Source organism: Anabrus simplex, chromosome 1, assembly GCF_040414725.1.
Source record: "Anabrus simplex isolate iqAnaSimp1 chromosome 1, ASM4041472v1, whole genome shotgun sequence".
Lineage (NCBI taxonomy): Eukaryota > Metazoa > Arthropoda > Insecta > Orthoptera > Tettigoniidae > Anabrus > Anabrus simplex.
The window spans coordinates 819,131,456-819,151,339 of record NC_090265.1 but is presented as its reverse complement, the minus strand read 5'-3'; the positions used below and the strand labels follow the sequence as shown (position 1 = coordinate 819,151,339).

At 39.4% G+C, this 19,884-nt stretch overlaps 1 protein-coding gene across 1 annotated transcript; it reads left to right on the top strand.

The window, feature by feature from the left end:
* Positions 1-1,142: 1,142 nt before the first annotated feature.
* LOC137496922 (uncharacterized) lies at positions 1,143-19,641 on the top strand. The gene is made up of 5 exons (XM_068224981.1): positions 1,143-1,241; positions 5,261-5,393; positions 12,067-12,317; positions 17,014-17,139; positions 19,534-19,641. Exons 1-5 carry the CDS (start codon positions 1,143-1,145, stop codon positions 19,639-19,641), a joined length of 717 nt encoding a protein of 238 aa, XP_068081082.1.
* Positions 19,642-19,884: the final 243 nt, after the last annotated feature.

Genomic DNA, 19,884 nt, shown 5'->3' with positions numbered 1-19,884 from the left:
CTTAGAGTGAAAGATATTACCTCTCTGAAAGAAGGTAAGATATTTTCATTAATGAAAGTATGTTACACTTTCTGTTACAACAGTAATATAGAAATTAACATACCAGCAGTCTTAAAAACAGTTCAGTTGAAAACTTTATATGTCATAGGATTCTTAATAAGTAAATATATAATATTAATATTCTATGTATACTTGTAACCTGCAAGATAACCTATTACAAGAAGTAGGCCTACTGTAATATCAAATAAAGGTTACACTTTCAAGTGGGACCTATCTGAGTTATTCTTTCTCTACAAAGGATTTATATTAACAGAACTCATTTATATGTTATGTCACTACTTTTCCTATTAGTAAAAATTTTTTAAATCTAAATTGACTTTCAACCTATTAGGTCATGTTATGTACATATAGCACATGTTGAAGAGATGTTAAGTACAGAACAAAAATGGCCTACCAGACACCAGTGGAATCCGAACTCACAACCTCCCGATTTTGCGTCGGTTGCTCTACCGTTAAGTTATGGTGGCCAGGTCATCTTTGTTCTGTTGGAAAGGATCTAAGCTACAGGTGTAGCACTACTGCCATCACACTGTTGAGTGCATTTAAGTTGTCCGTTGTGGGCCAAGTCAATGATTTGGCCATTTTTGTTCTGTACCTAACATCTCTTCAACACATACTATATGTACGTAACATGGCTATTAAGTTGAAAGTCGATCTTGATAACAATGCGGTCGTGAATATTCAATATTCATTGATTTGGTCCATAAAGGGCAAGTTGCACACACTCTACAGTGTGATGGCAGTAGTACCAGACCTGTAGTTTAGGTCCTTTCCAACAGAACAAATATGACTTAGGCCACCATAGCTCTTGTAGAGCAACCGACGTGAAATCGGGAGGTTGTAGGTTCGGATCCCACTGCTATCCAGTTGGCCATGTTTGTTCTGTGCTTAATATCTCTTCAACATGTACTATATGTACATAACATGACCTAATGAGTAGAAAGTCGATTTCGATTACAATGCTGCCGTGAAAATTCAATATTCATTAACATATTTTAAATTGAATGTTTATACACTTTCTTCATTAATAATAAATCAATTATAAATTTTATCTTATAATAGGGCCCTTCCAAACTACCATCATGGCAACAGGGCCTAAGAAGGAAACAACTAATATGACAGTCAGCATTATGCCTTTAAAATCTGATGGAAAAACTCTTGACTGTGATGCCATGTTCAAGGTAAGGAACGTAAATAATCTTTACCTCTTGGTACCATATACAATTAGTATTTTCCATATTTTCACTTAATGACTCAAGTGACACTCTGGTTATGTTACTACCTTTCTAATTAGGAAGGGTAGGATGGTACAACTGAACCAGTTAAGATAAACAAATTCATTGCATGCAGTATTCCAAATGTCATACTCAAATTATAAGCAAGAATTCTTAATGAGCCAGGTTCTTATTATTAAAAAAGACACACACAATTTTAATTTAAAGACTTCCTTTCACTTTCATAATCACCTTTCCTTTGCACAAATTTTCCCCACTGTTTTACATGTTTGGAAATTCCCTTGTATTACAACTCTATTCCAGGAACTCACACATATTGATGCATCACTTTTTGTATGACTTCTGTATTCTTGTATTGCTGGTCTCACACCTGGAGACATGATGGTCAGAGGGTGCCATGTTGGGATTATAGGAAGGGTGCAGCAGAACCTTTCACCCCATTTTCTAAATTTCCTCCTTGGCAACGGCGGTCACTATCATGTTGACAGATGATCCTCTTCCAGGGAATTTATCAAACAATGCATGGTGGAGCTTGTGTTGTGTTTGAACATAATAACAACTTTCCCCTGGTTCAGTAAATTCAACTAGAATGCATTACTCTGCATCTCAGAAAACTGAGCCTATAACATTCCCAATAGACTGCTTTGTCTTCACTTTCTTTTCTGTTGGCGAATCCTGATGGTCAATCAATCAATACTGATCTGCATTAAGGGCAGTTGCCTAAGTGGCAGATTCCCTATCTGTTGTTTTCCTAGCCTTTTCTTAAATGATTTCAAAGAAATTGGAAATTTGTTGAACATCTCCCTTGGTAAGTTATTCCAATCCCTAACTCCCCTTCCTATAAACGAATATTTGCCCCAATTTGAATTCCAACTTTATCTTCATATTGTGATCTTTCCTACTTTTAAAGACACCACTCACAATTATCCATCTACTAATGTCATTCCACGTCATCTCTCCGCTGACAGCTTGGAACATACGACTTATGGTATAGATGTTGATTCCCATAGCGAGCAGCTCGTCTTCCTTCTCCCAAGTCTTCCTAGCCCAAACTTTGTAACATTTTTGTAACACTACTCTTTTGTTGGAAATCACCCAGAACAAATCGAGCTGCTTTTCCTTGGATTTTTTCCAGTTCTTGAATCAAATACTCCTGGTGAAGGTCCCATACAATGGAACCATACTTTAGTTGGGGTCTTACCAGAGACTCATATGCCATCTCCTTTACATCCTTACTATAACCCCTAAATACCCTCATAATTATGTGCAGAAATCTGTGCCCTTTATTTACAATCCCATTTATGTGATTACCCCAATGAAGATCTTTCCTTATATTAACACCTAGATACTTACAATGATCCCAAAAAGGAACTTTCACCCCATCAACGCAGTAATTAAAACTCAGAGGACTTTTCCTATCTGTGAAACTCACAACCTGACTTTTAACCCCATTTATCATCATACCATTGCCTGCTGTCCATCTCACAACATTATCAAGGTAATTTTGCAGTTACTCACAATCTTGTAAATTATTAATTACTCTATACAGAATAACATCATCTGCAAAAAGCCTTATTTCTGATTCCATTTCTTTACTCATATCATTTATATACTTAAAGAAAAAGGTTGAATAATACTGGCTTGAGGAATTCCCCTCTTAATTATTACAGGGTCAGATGAAGCTTCACCTACTCTAATTCTCTGAGATCTATTTTCGAGAAATATAGCAACCCATTCAGTCACTCTTTTGTCTAGTCCAACTGCACTCATTTTTCCAATAGTCTCCCATGATCAACCCTATCAAATGCTTTATACAGGTCAATTGCGATACAGTCCATTTGACCTCCTGAATCCAAGATATCTGCTATATCTTGCTGGAATCCTACAAGTTGAGCTTCAGTGGAATAACCTTTCCTAAACCCAAACTGCCTTCTATTGAACCATTCCATACTCTTCCATTTTGTTTCTGGTTCATAATGATTGATTTAGCTCTCATCATCTGACACAGTACCTACTCAAAATATCATTTCCTTCATTTCAATATGTCTGAGGAATGTCTAGAGCAATAACTTTTCCATCGAGCAAGTGACTGTGTCATTTGCATCACGTAGCTGTCAGCTTTCATTCGGGAGATAGTGGGTTTGAACCCCACTCTTAGCCGCACTGGAGATGGCTTCTCGTGGTTTCCCAATTTCAAACCAGGTAAATGCTGTGGCTGTACCTCTATTAAGGCCACAGTCACTTCCTTCCCACTCCCAGTCCTTTCCTATCCCATCATAGCTATAAAGGCTGTCTGTGTTGGTGCAAAAAAATCATAATTTCTTGTACTGTACTGTATCCTACTGCAAATTTTGCTCCAACTGTATCCACAGTGACATGTCTGCTTTCCATAAATTACATTGTGAGCTGTTTTTTATGTTACATGCAATGGAGGCAACCACTATGGTGCTGCTGGATGCTCATGTTTCCAGCTTTCAAGTTTTTCATCCACTTCCTACCAGTACTAGCACCCATGTACACATCTCCATATGTATGCTGAAGTCTGTGTTGAATTTCACAGTAATAAATATCTCTATAACAAGGAATTCAATGACAGCACATTGCTGAAATGAGACATCACTGCCAGCCATCTTGTAACAACTGCCTGTGCTCATATGATCAGAGCTGATGATGTCAATATATCTCAACACATTGTGTAAAATATGAAGATTCTAATGCAAAATCCAAATGTGTGTTCTAATACCGAGGTGGTGCAGCCCTTTTTCAGGCACACCTCCAATGGAGGTGATCTGCATGTACCATTTCAACCACATACCAGCACTCCTGCCATTCTTAAATTTCTGGCAGTACCGGGAATTGAACCCGGGCCTCTGAGGATGGCAGCTAATAACACTAACCATTAAGCTATGAAGGCAGATGTAGATTCTGATGATGCCCTTGGTTATACTGTATTGATGGATTCTGATTTTTTAAAATTTTGCCCAGTATTTTCCATACAGTATGAATTCTGTATAGTTATTACTTTTCTGATCATCTTCTCGTACACTGCCTTCTCTCAAATTATAATTCATCATATTGGATACTAACATTCCCAGTGTAAGTAAAGAGGAGCATAGCTGATGAGGAAGATCTTCAGGGATGCTTTAAAGAAGAAAACTGAGTTGTGCTAATAGCTGCAGCAAACAGTATTAGGTTTAGATTTTCTTGCTTAAAGGCTCTGTCTAGTTTCTTTCCTCTCTATCCTACATTATGTTACAGTGCAGAGATGACAGGTGACACTTGATATTTCTATATCATATACGGTATTAGCTAATATAATTAATTAGTAACAACTGAGATTTATAGATATGCAAGGTTTATTAAGATTGCAGAATCGCTATTGATATGAAAATTTGTTAGTAATTACGTTCACTATATTTATACGTGTCCGCCTCTGTGGTGTAATGGTTAGTGTGATTAGCTGCCACCCCCGGAGGCCCAGTTTCGATTCCCGACTCTGCCACGAAATTTGAAAAGTGGTACGAGGGCTGGAACGGAGTCCACTCAGCCTCGGGAGGTCAACTGAGTAGAGGTGGGTTCGATTCCCACCTCAGCCATCTTGGAAGTGGTTTTCCATGGTTTCCCACTTCTCCTCCAGGCAAATACCAGGATGATACCTAACTTAAGGCCACGGCCGCTTCCTTTCTTCTTCCTTGTATATCCCTTCCAATCTTCCCACCCCCCAACAAGGACCCTGTTCAGCATAGCGGGTGAGGCCGCCTGGGCGAGGTACTGGTCATCCTCCCCAGTTGTATACCCTGACGCTCCAGGACACTGCCCTTGAGGCGGTAGAGGTGGGATCTATCGCTGAGTCCGAGGGAAAAACCAACCCTGGAGGGTAAACAGATTAAGAAAGAAAGAAAGAAAGAAAGAAAGAAAGAAAGATGTTTATATGTTTTGTAATTTGTTTTCCTTTCTTTTTTAAGGATATATGTTTCTGGTTATCAGTGAAGTACCAAATACTTGAGAATCAGCCCCCATCTCTGCTGGGAGCATTGGGACCAGAATACATGAACACTTTATGTCCACAACACAATCTCTCTTATACTCTTAATCCAGGTAAGAAACAACCAAGTTTTGTGTATGAAAGGGAGGCCTAAACATTATTTTAAATGACAGTTTATAATAGAGAGAACATTTTTTTAATCACAAATACTATTTTTTATTTCAGGATCAATTTTCCATATCTTTTAAAATCCTGTGCATTTGTTCTTTCCTGTATGCGCACCAATTGTCAGCATCACTTGAGCTCAGACATATGCTTGTTGCCACATTGGTTCTGTCTTGTTGCTTCGCAGTTTTCACATTCTTGACAGGAAGGAATGTGCCACAGGAAGAGATTCATTGCCCGATTTGTGAAGTATCCGGCCAATGCTATGAGCGATGGAAAAGTTCGTAAGTAGTAAGATTATTCATGGAAGGTTGGGAGAATGTTCATGATGACCCACACTCTGGTCGGCCATCCCTGATCAGTGGTGATATTATTCATGAGGCTGACACCACCCTTTTTGCAAACAGACAGTTTACAATATCCTCCCTATCACTTCAATTTTGCACACATTTCAAGTTCCCAAATGATCTCTAGAAGGGTCGTCTCGTGCAATCAACCAACAGTAATCGGCCATCAAATTCACATCCCAACGTCGCTGATAGCATAGTTCTGCATCTTTGAGATCCTGTTCATCTTGTTCTTCACTGACAGCTCCTAAATTTGGAGGGAAATAATCCAGATGCGAAACTAAGAAATGAAGCTTAAGGCTCATATTACAACTGAGTTCCTTTAACTTTACCAATATTTTCCTTACAATTTCTTTGTACTGAGGGTCCTTAATGTTGCCAAGGAATTTAGTCACTACATCTTTGAATGCGTTCCATGACTCTTTCTCAATTTTGGTCATCGTATCCATGAAATTTTTTTCCTTCCACAGTTTACGAATCTGTGGTCCATAAAATACACCTTCTTTGATTTTTGCATTTGATAATGAGGGAAATTTAGTGGATAAATATTGGAAGCATAGGCTACTTTTATCTAATGCCTTGACATACTGTTTCATCAATCTTAATTTGATGTGCAAGGGTGGAAGTAGAATTTTTTCACGGTCAATAAGACTTACATTCAAGACATTTTTGGATCCTGGTTGTAGTTGTTTCCTTTCTGGCCAATTCACTGTATTCCATTGTTTATCCCATGCCCTGCTATCCCATTTGCATAGGAAACAGGGAAATTTTGTATACCTTTTTGTTGTCCCAGCAACAATCCAATGATCTTCAAATCACCGCAAATTTGCCACCCATGCTCGTGATATTTAATTTTTTTAATCCTCTCAACACCTATTACATATGGCAAATCTTGACCACACAATTTGAGACAGTGCTTCAGCTGATTTCAGGGCTACCCATTGTAGTTCGTGTCTGTCACTGGTCCTTTCACTAGCAAAAATCTGGGCTGTGTTCTCATTGTTGTTTGTTTTTCTAGCATTTATTCCACCTTAAGGGAGGGTCATTTTCAAGATCCAAGAATGCCATGTGAGTCATCATCTTTTCATAGTATCGTTTCATTAGGAGGCTTGCAAACATGTATTGAATCAATTGCCCCTATGTCTTTTACAAAACCACATTGGTTTGGTGTTATTTCAATGATGCCCCACGGACATACATCTAGTATGTATTCAAAAATCTTCGGTATGTGTCTGAGTAAGTGTATTGGTTGGTAGATGGAACAGGTCAGTAAGATTTATGTGATATCTTTTCAGTTTTGGTTCAGCTAATTTATAACTGTCCAAACTCTGAATAAATAAAGTTGTAAACTACCTGAGAACAGAAAATAAATGGTAACAGAACTATACCTGGAAACAACAGCAAGAAATTATTGAAGTAGATGAATGGCAAATAAAAGTGCTGAGGGCAGATATCAATGTAATTAAGTTGTTTCTTTTTCATGTGTAATTCTGTTACCATATGTTTTCTTTTTCAGGTGGTTTATAAATTTGTTTGTTTGTTCAAAATTAGTTTTGGCAGACTGAATAACCGAACAGTTATACAGTACATATGTATTTTTAAATCTTCAGTAAGTTGTTAAACCTCATTAAATGTCCTTCATGTCCAAATTTCTACTGCTTCTATCCTTTCTTTCTCTTGCTTTTCCAATTTTCAATTTGCACTTCAGTACAAAAGTAAACTCAAACAAACAGTGCTGATGTGCTTGTTGATCAGCAGGGCCAGGATTGTGATGACCTAAGGAATGCCAAAAGAAACCTATAAAATTACCTAAAATCTTCAAAATAAAATGAGAAAATGACCCAAAATTATAAAGGAAAATACACTGTATAACAAAAAAAAAAAAAAAAAAAAAAAAAAAAAAAAAAAAAAAAAAAAAAAAATGATGTGCCAGGAAGGAATAGTCCAATGGCGATAAAAATCAGTAGATGTGAGGAACAGACATAGAAAAACAAATGATCAAAAGTGCAGAACAATCGAATGATTTATTGCAGAGTTAGAGCATTACAAAGTGAGGACGTCAATAAGGTGTTGGTCCACCCCTGGTCTGGCTGCAAGCTGTCACCCAACGTGGCATGGACAGATAAAGTTCCCAGATGGTGTCGTGCCGAATGTCGTGCCAAATGGTCTCCAACTGTTGGGCAAAATTGGCGACATTCCGGGATGTTCGCAATCGCCTTCCCATGACGTTCCAAATGTGCTCTATTGGAGAGAGATCTGGCGACTGAGATGGCCAAGGAAGGATAGGGCAAGCTTGAAGACAGTTCATAGCAACACGTGCCATGTGCGGCCGGGCATTGTCCTGTTGGAAAGTAAGGTCTGGATAACGCTGAAGGAAAGGTAACACAACTGGCCGTAGAATGTCATCAACATACCGCTGTGCTGTCAGTGTGCCAGGAATGACTACCAGAGGGGTCTGGCTATCAAAGGATATGGCACCCCCGATCATCACCCCCTATTGTGGGGCTGTGTGGCATGCAATAGTCAAGGCAGGATCCCCACGCTAGTCTGGACGTCTGCAAACACGTCTGCGGTTGTCATCAGGGCGCCGTTGGAAATGGGATTACAGTCACAAAAGACTATACATTCCCAGTCAGTGCAGTTCCATGTTGCTCGCGCATGGCACCAATGTAATCGGCTTGATGGTAAACGGGTGTGAGTGGTAAGCGGCGTAACGGGTGGCGCAAGTGCAAATTCCACTCACTCAGGTGTCTGTTGGTGGTCATGGTGGACACATGTATATGGGTTATGGGTCACATGCTGGATTGTTGATAACGATGACTGCAGTGCTGTGAAAACTGTTCTGAAAATCACTCTGTTTGCCCCTGCTGTTGTGGCCCTTGGTTGACCATTGCTGTCCTGACGCTGATGCCTGCCGTTGCTGATTCACGCTTGCCAGCATCGTCTGATCGCCGCATCACTTCGACCCAAATGTCCAGCGACAGCTCAATTCGACCAACCAGCTTCTTTCAATCGGACTGCTTGACCTCTTTCAAACTCTTGACATCTGCTCATGATGAGCACGAATCCTTCGGCATGGCATTCTTACAGCCGACGTTAAGATAGCACAGTCAAATGCAACAGCTACTTTGAGCATCCGCTTCAGAATCACGCCTTATATACACTTGATGCATGCGCAGTTCGGATGCGCGGGAGCTCCTGCTATTCATTCATTTGCATGTTCGGACAAATTTGTTACCACCACCTGAAACATAATGCTGAACTCATTTAACCAAGTAATAGGTACATACTCTATTCATAATGAATGATTGCAACTATCTGGGCTTTAGAGAAACATGATTCTTTAGCATACTGTGGTGTTTGCAGCAAGGTAAACCTGTCTGCACATTCGAGTTCAGAACTTGTAACATACAAAATCAGTTTCGAAGTGATAGCGTTGACTATTCCATTAGTACAAAGATATGAGACCTAGTCTTCATTGCCTGTAGTGGCTACATGGTACTAGTCGTAGCCATCATGTGATTTTCCTGATGAATTCAGAGTGTGAATCTAGCTACAAGGTTTTCATTTTTATTTTTATACTCTTAAGGCTTTTGTAGTTAAAGTTTAACTTTCTTAAGTCTCCAAAGTCGCTTTTCACTTTTAGAAAGAAAGCATAAATCAGAAAGGAATTATAACATACAACTTTTATATGGCAAATGGCTACAATGAATGAAGCGCACTGCACTTGTTGTCAGGATTGTGACACACCCATTCAACCAAGCAACTGCACATGTTTGGACTGGACTTCATACGTAGGGCGTATGAAATAGCACATAGTAATCTTTACAGCAAAGTGCAGGCAGGTTCCACCACATACATTGCAGCAAACAGGAATGACTCACCTCTACCGTTCTCAGATATGCATTAACGAAGGAAGTGGTCATTTTGAACATTTCCTTCATTGATCGAATGGCTATGCACGAGCCCATTGCACCTCTGTCCGTAACAGTTTATTTTATTGCAAAGAGCTCTTTTAAGAGCTGCTTAGAAATGAACATAACAGAGTACCTGCAACATGAGAACTGGTCATCAACAACATGACTATATCGGACTCGAACCCTCGACTAACGAGCACCGCTTTTCTCCTCTAACTTTAAGCACACTCGGCTATCACGAGTTGTTGTTGGCCACTGTTATATCAACACTACTTCTAGTCATTCAGCCATCATATTCTCTGTACATGAAGTTTCTGTGATACAGGATTTTTACAACTCTTTACAATCATTCAGTATTTTATCGTTAATGCTGATTTAGTTGACACAAATAAACGGATTATAGAAAGAGTAGTAAGGCCAGACTTTGCTGTGAGTAGCCAAGGTCAATGTTTTTAGGTTAGGCTAAAATCTGCAGGTTGCATAAAACTGAGTGAATAGGGGCAGCTGTACCACTCGGTATAACTCCTAGTAAAATGGTTTATCAAGGACCTATTCCTTTAATTAGCTCTGTATATTCGCACACGTAGCGATAATTTTGACATCAACACTCGGTTGCTCTTCGGAACCGGCGAAGAGGTTCAATTTCTGGACTGAGGATGTGGGACAGTGGGACGTAAGGAAGGTGCACTAGGTGCGGGGCTATGGGAAGCAAGAAGGGAAGCTGAGAACACAGCCCAGGTTTTTGCTAGTGAAAGGACCAGTGACAGACACGAACTACAATGGGTAGCCCTGAAATCAGCCGAAGCACTGTCTCAAATTGTGTGGTTAAGATTTACCATATGTGATAGGTTCAGAGAAGATTTTAATTTCACGATTTTGAATTTTTTATATAATTAATAACAATGAACCTAAATAATTTGGTAACTGTGATATGTATAGCATCAGTGGCCTAAAATTTATGTAATTAATGTAAACTTTCAGTGTTTTATGAAAAGTAAATAACAAAATTCATCATAAATAACAGTAGTCTATCTAAGACTTTCTTGAAGTGATTATTCCAATGCCAGCAACATCTTCAACATCAGACCATACTGGATCAGCTTAAGGTAATTACTGTACACCTTATATTCTCTCTATTTCATTTCTCATTCTTTGGTAACTTCTTTGAGCTGCAGCCTTCAAAGAAAAGTCACGTTGCTAATCAAGCGATGTCACTATTTTACATCAAGTAGGCCTACCTAACATTAAATTTGAACACATTATTTTTCAAAGCAGTGAAACCTCAGACATCCGTGCATTGCCACTGCCTTGAATTCACACATTCCACACTGAATTTGCCCTATTATTTTTGCATTTGTAGCACTCACAAATTCTTGTCTAAAATTCATCTTGTCCTGCTGGTAATGCAAGACTTCATGATGATTGTATTTGCTCTACTGACATGACTGCTGCTCGCCCTACTTTCATCTATAAAAACTAGTACTAGCCCATGTGTAATTGTATTTTGAATGTTTCTTATAATTTTCCATGAAGGTAAGGTTCTAAGTGAAAATAAATATCTGATTTAAGTGATCCACTATAAAATAAAGTTCAGGAAAACTATGGTGTGCTGGTATCAGGAGATGAAGAAAGACCTGGAAGAAATGGGAATACAAGGAACTGAAATCAGCAATAGGGATGCTTGCAAGTCGAGGATCAAGGCCATGAAGAAGTTTCAAGAAAAAGTTAGATCCCCTACCCAAGCGCCATGGACAGAAGAAAGGAGGAGATTGCAGAGTGGAAGGATGAAGTAGTACTGGACAATGATTAAAGCCCAGAAACAGATGAAGCTGAATTTGAATTAACGTGGTCCATAGTCAGCTAAAACGAAAGAAGAAGAAGAAGAAGAAGAAGAAGAAGAAGAACGTTCTCATAATTTGGTAAGAATAATCTACAAGCTCTTTAGAGCCTCCATGGCTCAGGTGGCAACGTGCCGGCCTCTCACTGCTGGGTTCTGTAGTTCAAATCCCAGTTGCTCCATGTGAGATTTGTGCTGGATGAAGCAGAGGCGGGCAGATTTTTCTCTGGGTACTCTGGTTTTCCCTGTCATCTTTCTTTCCAACAACACACTCCAGTATCATTTCATTTCATCTGTGAGTCATTATTCATTGCTCGAGAGGAGTGTGTCAGGCTTTGGTAGCCAGCCCAGTTCCTAACCTCACTGCTAGATGGGGGATTCATTCATTCATTCATTCATTCATTCATTGCCTGACCCAGTTGAATGACTGCAAACTGGCTGTGGATTTTCAATCTGCAACTCTATTTCCTTTAATCTTTGACAGTAAATGTATAACTTAAAGTAAATGTATTGATTTCAGGAAGCAAGTTCTTTGGTCTTGAGAGGACAAGCAAGCAGTGGATGCTTCGTAGTCATCAGTCTCTAGACAGAGAAAGTGGTGACATGTCACAGAACCATCCAACAGTAGTCTGCTCTGTGACAAGGACAGGCTTTCAACAAGATGTCAACATGACTCTGAATGTGATGGTATTAGATGAGGATGACAGTCCTCCAGTCTTGATGTCAGCCAATGTCACTGACATTTACCTTAACAACACTCAGTTGAAAAAGGTAATTTGTATGGTATATACAAACATATGGATTAAAAGAATTATTAAAAATATCATGAAATTTTAAAAATTGAAAGGAAAATAATCTGGAATGAAACAAAAATGTTTATTGTGTAGTGATATTTCTAATAGTTACACTCTCAAATTTTATTATATGCAACTGTAGTGACTTACAACATAAATATAACTGACCACTGTATGTGAACTTCTCACCATTAGGTTTAGTGTAAAAAATATTAGTACATCCTTATCCTATAATAAATGTTTTCTATTAGAAAACAGTTCTCCATTGCAGAGTCAACTTACCTCAAATCATGGAAAAGATGAAAAGATGCTTAATATATTTTATTCATTACTTATTTTTTCCCTTTCCATTGATTAAACTAATGCATTGTGTTCAATTTCTTCTTCCATGCACCGTCTTCCTAGTCCTCCATCACCAGTATAAACGATTCATCTCTTTGTTTGTCGCTCTTCCTGTGTTTAACTGGCTTTCTTCTTATCAGTAGCAGCTAGCTCTAAAGGGCAGAGGGGCACGTGCCCCTCCAGCTAAGTAACTATTACTGTATGTTTTTAAAACTACTGACACTTTGAATGATGATGCAGTCAGTTAAGTACTAGGCGCAGCATGCGGCTAGTGGGGCAATGTTTTTTCTTCTGACACATAGTTTGCTTCCTCTAGCTTGTTGGTCAGTCATGCTGAGCCTCTGCCCTTCTCTGCAGACACTTTCTTTGCATCTGCATAAAACCTCCTATTTCTTAACATGCACAGAATGAGAGTTTTTGGCATTGGCAAAGCCAGCCCCTGCTAATGGAAATACACGAAGGCTTATTGTGCCGACTCCAATGTCGGTTCCAAATGCAAGTGTTGCATGTCTGTTGTCTGAGAAGGGTGTTGTGCTGGCTAATGAAATTAAGTCCATATCCTATTACATAATATTTAGTGTGGTGTATGCAGTGTGTGGATACATTACCTCATTAAAACTAGAACAAGGGCATGAATATCAACATAAATCCCAGCAGGGGGTGTATACAGAATATGAATGCTTATGTGGCTGTGAGTCAGATAATGAGATTTTCTGTTTTCCATGCATGTTACTTGACTTGACTTGACTTGACTTGATTTGCATAACAGTTGGAGTAACTGAACTCAAACTCTTGAAAGAAAAAATTAAAAATCACAGAAGTTCTTCCCAACATATTAATCCATACATGGAATATAGGAGTATGGTAACGCAATTCTGTTTTTCGCCAATCAGTTAACAAATATAATGATCAGGTTAAGGAAAACAGAATACGTATTTAAATAAAATTCAGGGAACTCAATCATCAAAAATTACCAGTGTTTTGCCCCAGTGCGGCATGCGCTCATCAGTTTGATACCACACTTTCCAAAGACACTGGCCGGCTAGCACATTGGTAGTGACACCACTGCAAGCTATACGTGTGATAAGCATCAGTGCGGCATGGGCTCATCAGTTGGATACTGCACCTTTCCAAGACGCTGGCCGGTAGCGACACCACTGTAAACTATACATGTGATAAGCACAATACAATGCCAACATACTGGGCGAGAATTGCAAGTGGAGATGCAATTGTCCCATAGTACATCAGCACTGCATTGCGCTTATCTGTGAAAATGAAATGACTCCTCAGGCCTCGCAAACCTCATACCATTGTGGTTGGAAGAGGACGAGAGTTGAACAAGTGAGGTGAGATGGGAAAGATTAAAGTGAAGAGACTGGCACAAGTAAGTGGAAACAATGCCAGACTGAGCTTGGGATCCTCTGGTCACCAATCCACACTGGCAAGTTGAGAGTCACTGGAGCCCTTTTAGTTGCCTTTTACGACAGGCAGGCGTGCTAGCCTGCCAGTGTCTTAGGAAGGTGTGGTATACAGTTGATGAGCCCATGCCACACTGGGGTGAAACACTGGTAATTTTTGACAATTGAGTTTCCTAAATTTTATTTAGAATATGTATTTGTTTACTTGTGTGTGTGTTTAATAATAATATAAACTTGTGAAAAAGTAGTAACCCTCCACCTTCCTTCTCAACAGTTGCTAATGCTTCTTATTCTTCACACCTCATATCCAGACAATATCTGTCAATACTAGTCCCCTCAGTGTACTATTTGTTTTACATTGCACTGACAGATATATTTTATGGTGACGGTGAAAAGGGTTAGAAGTGGGAAGGAAATGATCATGGCCTTAATTAAGGTAAAACCCTTTGCCTGGTGTGAAAATGGAAAACAATGAAAATCATTTCCAGGGCTCCTGACAGTGGAGTTCAAACCTGCTATCTTCCAAATGCAAGCTGACAGCTGCATGATCCAAACTCTGTAACCACTCATTCAATGTGATGATTATTGTTTTAAGAGAAAGTATAACTGGACAGCCATCCTCTCATAACACTATTCAGAAGGGAAAAAAGGAAAAGGTGTGACACTTCGAAGAATGAAGGTATCAGCATAAGAAAGTGAAGGGTCATGAAGGGTGTGAAAATGACTCCTTAGGCCTCGCACACCTTATACCATTGTGGTTGGAAGAGAACGAGAGTTAAACAAATGAGGTGAGATAGGAAAGATTAAAGTGAAGAGACTGACACAAGTAAGTGGAAACAATGCTAGACTCAGCTTGGGATCCTCTGATCACCAATCCATGCTTACAAGTTGAGAGTCATTGGAGCCCTTTTAGTTGTCTCTTACAACAGGCAGGGTTAACATGGATGTATTCTGTCACTCCTACACATAAGGGAAGAAATAGAAACAGAAGCTGAAAAGAAACAGATATAGAAAAACTGGAACTGAAGAGAGAGCCGTGTGTAGCTGAAAATGAACAAAAACATGGAATTTAACTTTGCTTTTTTGTGCTTCTATATTTGTCTTTGTCTCTCATCCTCCACACTAACCTATCTTTGTGTTTATCATTTGTATATGTTCCTATTCCCTTCCTGTATTTCTATGTTTCTGCCTCCTTGGCTGAATGGTCAGCATTTTCACTTTCAGTTCAGAGAGCCCCGGGTTCAATTACCAGCCAGGGCAGGGATTTTAATCTTAAATGGTTCATTCCCTAGACTTGCAGAATGGTTGTTTGTGCTGTCCACAACATCTCTGCAATTAATACACCACACACAACATTTATCACCAACACACAGCTCTTCATACATGGCAGATGTTGCTCTCTCTCGTCAATGGGTCTGCCTTACAAGGTCTGCACCAGGCTAGCAATATCAATACAAACTTACTCATTATTTTTATGTTTCCATATTTGGTACTTATGTTGCAAATTTGAGGTGTGCAGTTGAAAACACAAAGTAACTTTTTTGTCCCATTTGAATAAATGGTGGCTGATATTTATGATTGTACTTGTATGAACGGCATGTTATAAGGAAGAGGTAACAGGGTAGCAATGTACTGTGCAGTGATCAAGGCTAACGAGGGAATATCTAACAAGAGCAGGTTATCTACATTGGAGTGGGTGGCATGTATAAAGATGAATATAATAATGTTGCTAAAGTTCGAGCCATTCCCGGTCGGTCTTTAGATGGTACCTGATCCAGACATAGCTGCCTAGAGATTGAAACTCTGGCTCACATCTTGGGACAGTGTAACTGTGGAATGCTCCTTTGGAATTCACATCAAAACATTGCAAGGTAAAAGATACCTGATGCCATAAGGAAGAAGGATGGACAGTAGAAGAGGAGATTTTCTGCCGTGGATCAACTCGGAGGATTGACATGATAGCGTACTCCACTAACACAAAGGGAGGTGTACTTGTGGACACCACAGTAAGATTTGAGCTGGGAAATTAACAGGATACAGAGGTACATGAAATAAGGAAGAGTATTTATGAACCTGCAGTGAATGTCTTCAAAGATAAATATCACTTGGTGTCAATCATTTATGGTCTTTTACTAGGAACTTGGGGTGCCATACCCAGCTTACCATCCTGTCTTAGAGTTAAGATTCTAGTAATGGTGCTGAAGAAATCCTGCAAAATCTTAAATCACCATGTCAATCCAAATATTTGAGTACAATTTGCTACAGAAGTTATATAAAATTTCTGTTAGTGAGTTTACTGAGTCCTATGGGGCTACTTTCTTTGGAAGGCCCTGGTTCGATTCCTGGTACTGCCAGAAATTTAAAAAAACTGGCAGGAGGACTGGTATGTGGTTGAAATGGTACATGCAGCTCACCTCCATTGGTGGGGGGGTGCCTGAAAAGAACTGCACCACCACGGGATGAGGACATGAGTTTACTTTTTATACTTGAAGAACGATGAGATGTTTCAAATGGATTTCACGTCACCAATTTGTTGACAAATGGCATGGGTACGACCATGTAAATTTGAGTTGCTGTAGACATGTATATAACAACTTTTATTGTTATGCTAATTTTACTATTTAACTTTGGTTCTTCGCTAGACTGAAGATGTCCCCAAGAGGGAAGAAACATGTACCTGTAACTTCACTTAAAGCATAAAAAGTTTTGTAAGTATTGTAAAGGTGGAAATGTTAATACTGTATCTTTAAACTGCCTAGGGAGCCTTTTGTTTTTATGCCCTTTGTAGCCCTTACCTTTCTTTTACTGATATCTTAATTCTTTGAAGTGTCAGACCTCTTTCTTTTTACATAGAAGATCTACATGTTTGGCTTCTTATATATAAGCTAAAATGTATGTTTTTATCATCTCCAGGGTGATATGGTAGAGAAAGACTCTCTTATAATCGCAGACCAAGACAGCTCAGAAGTGAACCGTTTCTACATTGATGTGCTGCAAGACGATCAGAAGTTCTTCCGTCCCAATTGCAGAGAAGAGAAGGTTATGACACAGGATACAGATCACTCCCTCGTTTATTGCAGTAAGTGCTGGATTTATAAATGAACTACACTGTATTTTAATAAGCAAAATTATTACACTGATTGACTGTCTTTGTAGCTGGGCATGCTAGCATACAGGGTAGCACACAAAATGAGTCACCATTTTGTTGTTGAATATATTTTTTTTAATTATCAATAAAACTAAATGAAACATATACTACAATGAAAAACACACTATGGAGAATTGTTCTAACTCAACACATGATCAATATGGCCACCATTTTGATTTGTAACTTACTTCATCTGCCTGTTGTCATTTCTTGTATTCTTGTATTCTTGTATTTCTTGTATTTTTGTATCCGTCTCTTGGCACAGGCCAGAGCAAAGTGTAGCTTCCACTCAAGTCCCTGGGGTATGAGTGGTACTGAGTGATAACATTTTGAGCACAACTAGTGTCTGAGTGTTATGAAAGGTGTTGCTCATAGGATCAGTCGTGCTGCAGTATCACTTTCTGGTCCAGTGAGGAAAGCAATGGCAAACTATCTCACTTCTAATCTTGCCTAGTACACCTCATTTGGGCTCTGCTATTGGTTTTTGCAGTTTCCCTATAATTGCATAGCTTTTGGTGGTGCTATTTGAGGATACAACCAGCCTCTGGGCTGATGACCTAACAAACAGACAAATTTCCTTCAAACGAACACTGATGTTAGTGATTATCCTACAACACATGTCTTCCATGATATCACTGCAAGCTTGAAGAATAAGTCTTCTGAGCTCCATTAAATCACATGGATGTTTTGAAAAATTATTTTCCTTCAGGTATCCCGAAAGAAAAAAGCCCATGGATTGAGGTGTGTACTATTGGGGCGCCAAAACTTTTTGTCATTGGGATGTCCTGGAAACTTGAGTGAAATGACCCACATGTTGAAATGCTCGTGTAAGAAATCCAACACAATGTTTGCAATGTGTGGCCTAGCTCCATCTTGCATGACCCACTGAGTGTTGAAGGCAATGCAGTAGCAAGAAGCTGTGGAACAAAATTTTTGCAGAGCATGTTCAAATAACATTCACTGTTCACAATTTCTTCAAAGTAAAAGGGTCCAATAAGTCTGTGACTGGAAATTGCAGCCCACACTGTAATCCACGGAGCATGATGTTGTTGTTTATGAAGCACTTGTTGATTTTCAGTAGCCCAAAAGTGTACATTTTGTTTGTTAACGTCATTGTCCAAAGAAAATGCACCTTGTCAGAAAACCAGAAGTTGTTAAGTGTTTGTTGCATATCCCCTGCCCAGTGAGCAAACAGTAGTCTCTGATGCCTGCATTCATTAATGAGCTTCTGCACAGAGGTATGGATACATATGGAGGTCATTTTTGAGAATCCGTTGAATGGAGCGTCTGGATATTCTGCACTGCTGCATTTCTGCACAATTTGCCTGCGCTGTTCTGTACAACAACTCATAGTGCTTCAGTATTCTCCAACAAACAAACAGGCTTCAGTTGAAGTCGCTTTGGTTCCAGTATTGTTCCTTCCAGTACAAATTTCTCATACAGCCTGCGAATGCTTCTCTTGCAAAGGGCTGATCGTGTACTAAAATGTTGTCAAAAACGCTTCTGAGTCATAAGACCTTTTGTTTCATGAAAGATTAAAACAGCTTCTGATCACTGCTGCGCCATCAGTCTTCCATTGTCGGTCATGTTATAAATACTAGTCTCCTAGCGATGGTATCGAGAATTACGTGCCATTTTGTAACTCATGTGTTTCTCTGTGTGTTACTGTTACTGCTGTTGAAATGTTCAACGGGATATCTATTGCGACTAATAAATTATGCAAGAAACAAATGATGACTCATTTCGTGTGCCACCCTGTTCATTGCATGAGAGAAATGGGAGACCGAGTGTGTTTGAAAAGCACCATGAGCAATGTAGCTGTGACCCCACTGCCCTGAAGGTAATTTCCCTCTATGGCTTCACATTATCATACCAGATAAATGGTGGGGCATAGCCAGAAACTTGTATGTGTTATTGCATGAAATAAATTTCATGATTAAAAACCTGTATTGACAGTGATTACTAGGTGCATCAAATATAAATTGGAATTTAAAATTGGCAGCTCCGGTAGCATATGGAAATGGGGAGGGCTTTGAGAGGATGTTGGTGGGAATGTCCAGAATAAGGGTCTTAATGTGTCACACACCACAGAGTGACTGCTTGCTTCAGTACGCCATGAGTGAACAAGAGGTACACATGTCTGTTGTACAGAATATCATCATCAAGTTTCTGGTGAAAGAAGGCACCAAAGCTTCAGAAATTTTGAGGAGGCTCCGTGCACAGTTTGGAGACACAACTCATTCTAAAGACCCAGGTGTATGAATAGCACAAACAATTTTTGGCAGGACAAGAAGAAGTCGAAAATGAGCCCCATCAAAGATGACTGCGGACAAGCATCACTGCAGACAACATTCATGCTGTACGTGATCTTACTGAAGAAGATCGGCGCATAAACATTTCTGAAATTGCTTCACTCGTAGGAATAAGCTTTGGAAGTGTACAAGCCATCATCAATGATGAACTCGACCTTCGGAAATTATCTGCCTAGTGGGTTCCTTGTCTCCTTATCCAGGAACAAAAAAATTCTGCCAGGATGTTTGTTGGAGGCATCTGAATTGCTACGAGCATGAAGAATATGGTATTTTGCATCACATTCTGACTTCTGATGAAACTTGGGTTCATCATTACACCCCAGA

What these genes read in the sequence shown, in the direction of transcription:
- LOC137496922 (XM_068224981.1), top strand. Translation starts at nt 1,143, where the DNA reads ATGGCAACAGGGCCTAAGAAGGAAACAACTAATATGACAGTCAGCATT. An exon ending in ACTGTGATGCCATGTTCAAG is followed by an intron (nt 1,242 to 5,260) that starts GTAAGGAACGTA and finishes TTCTTTTTTAAG; the next exon opens with GATATATGTTTCTGGTTATC. An exon ending in CCAATTGCAGAGAAGAGAAG is followed by an intron (nt 17,140 to 19,533) that starts GTTATGACACAG and finishes AATTTTTGGCAG; the next exon opens with GACAAGAAGAAGTCGAAAAT.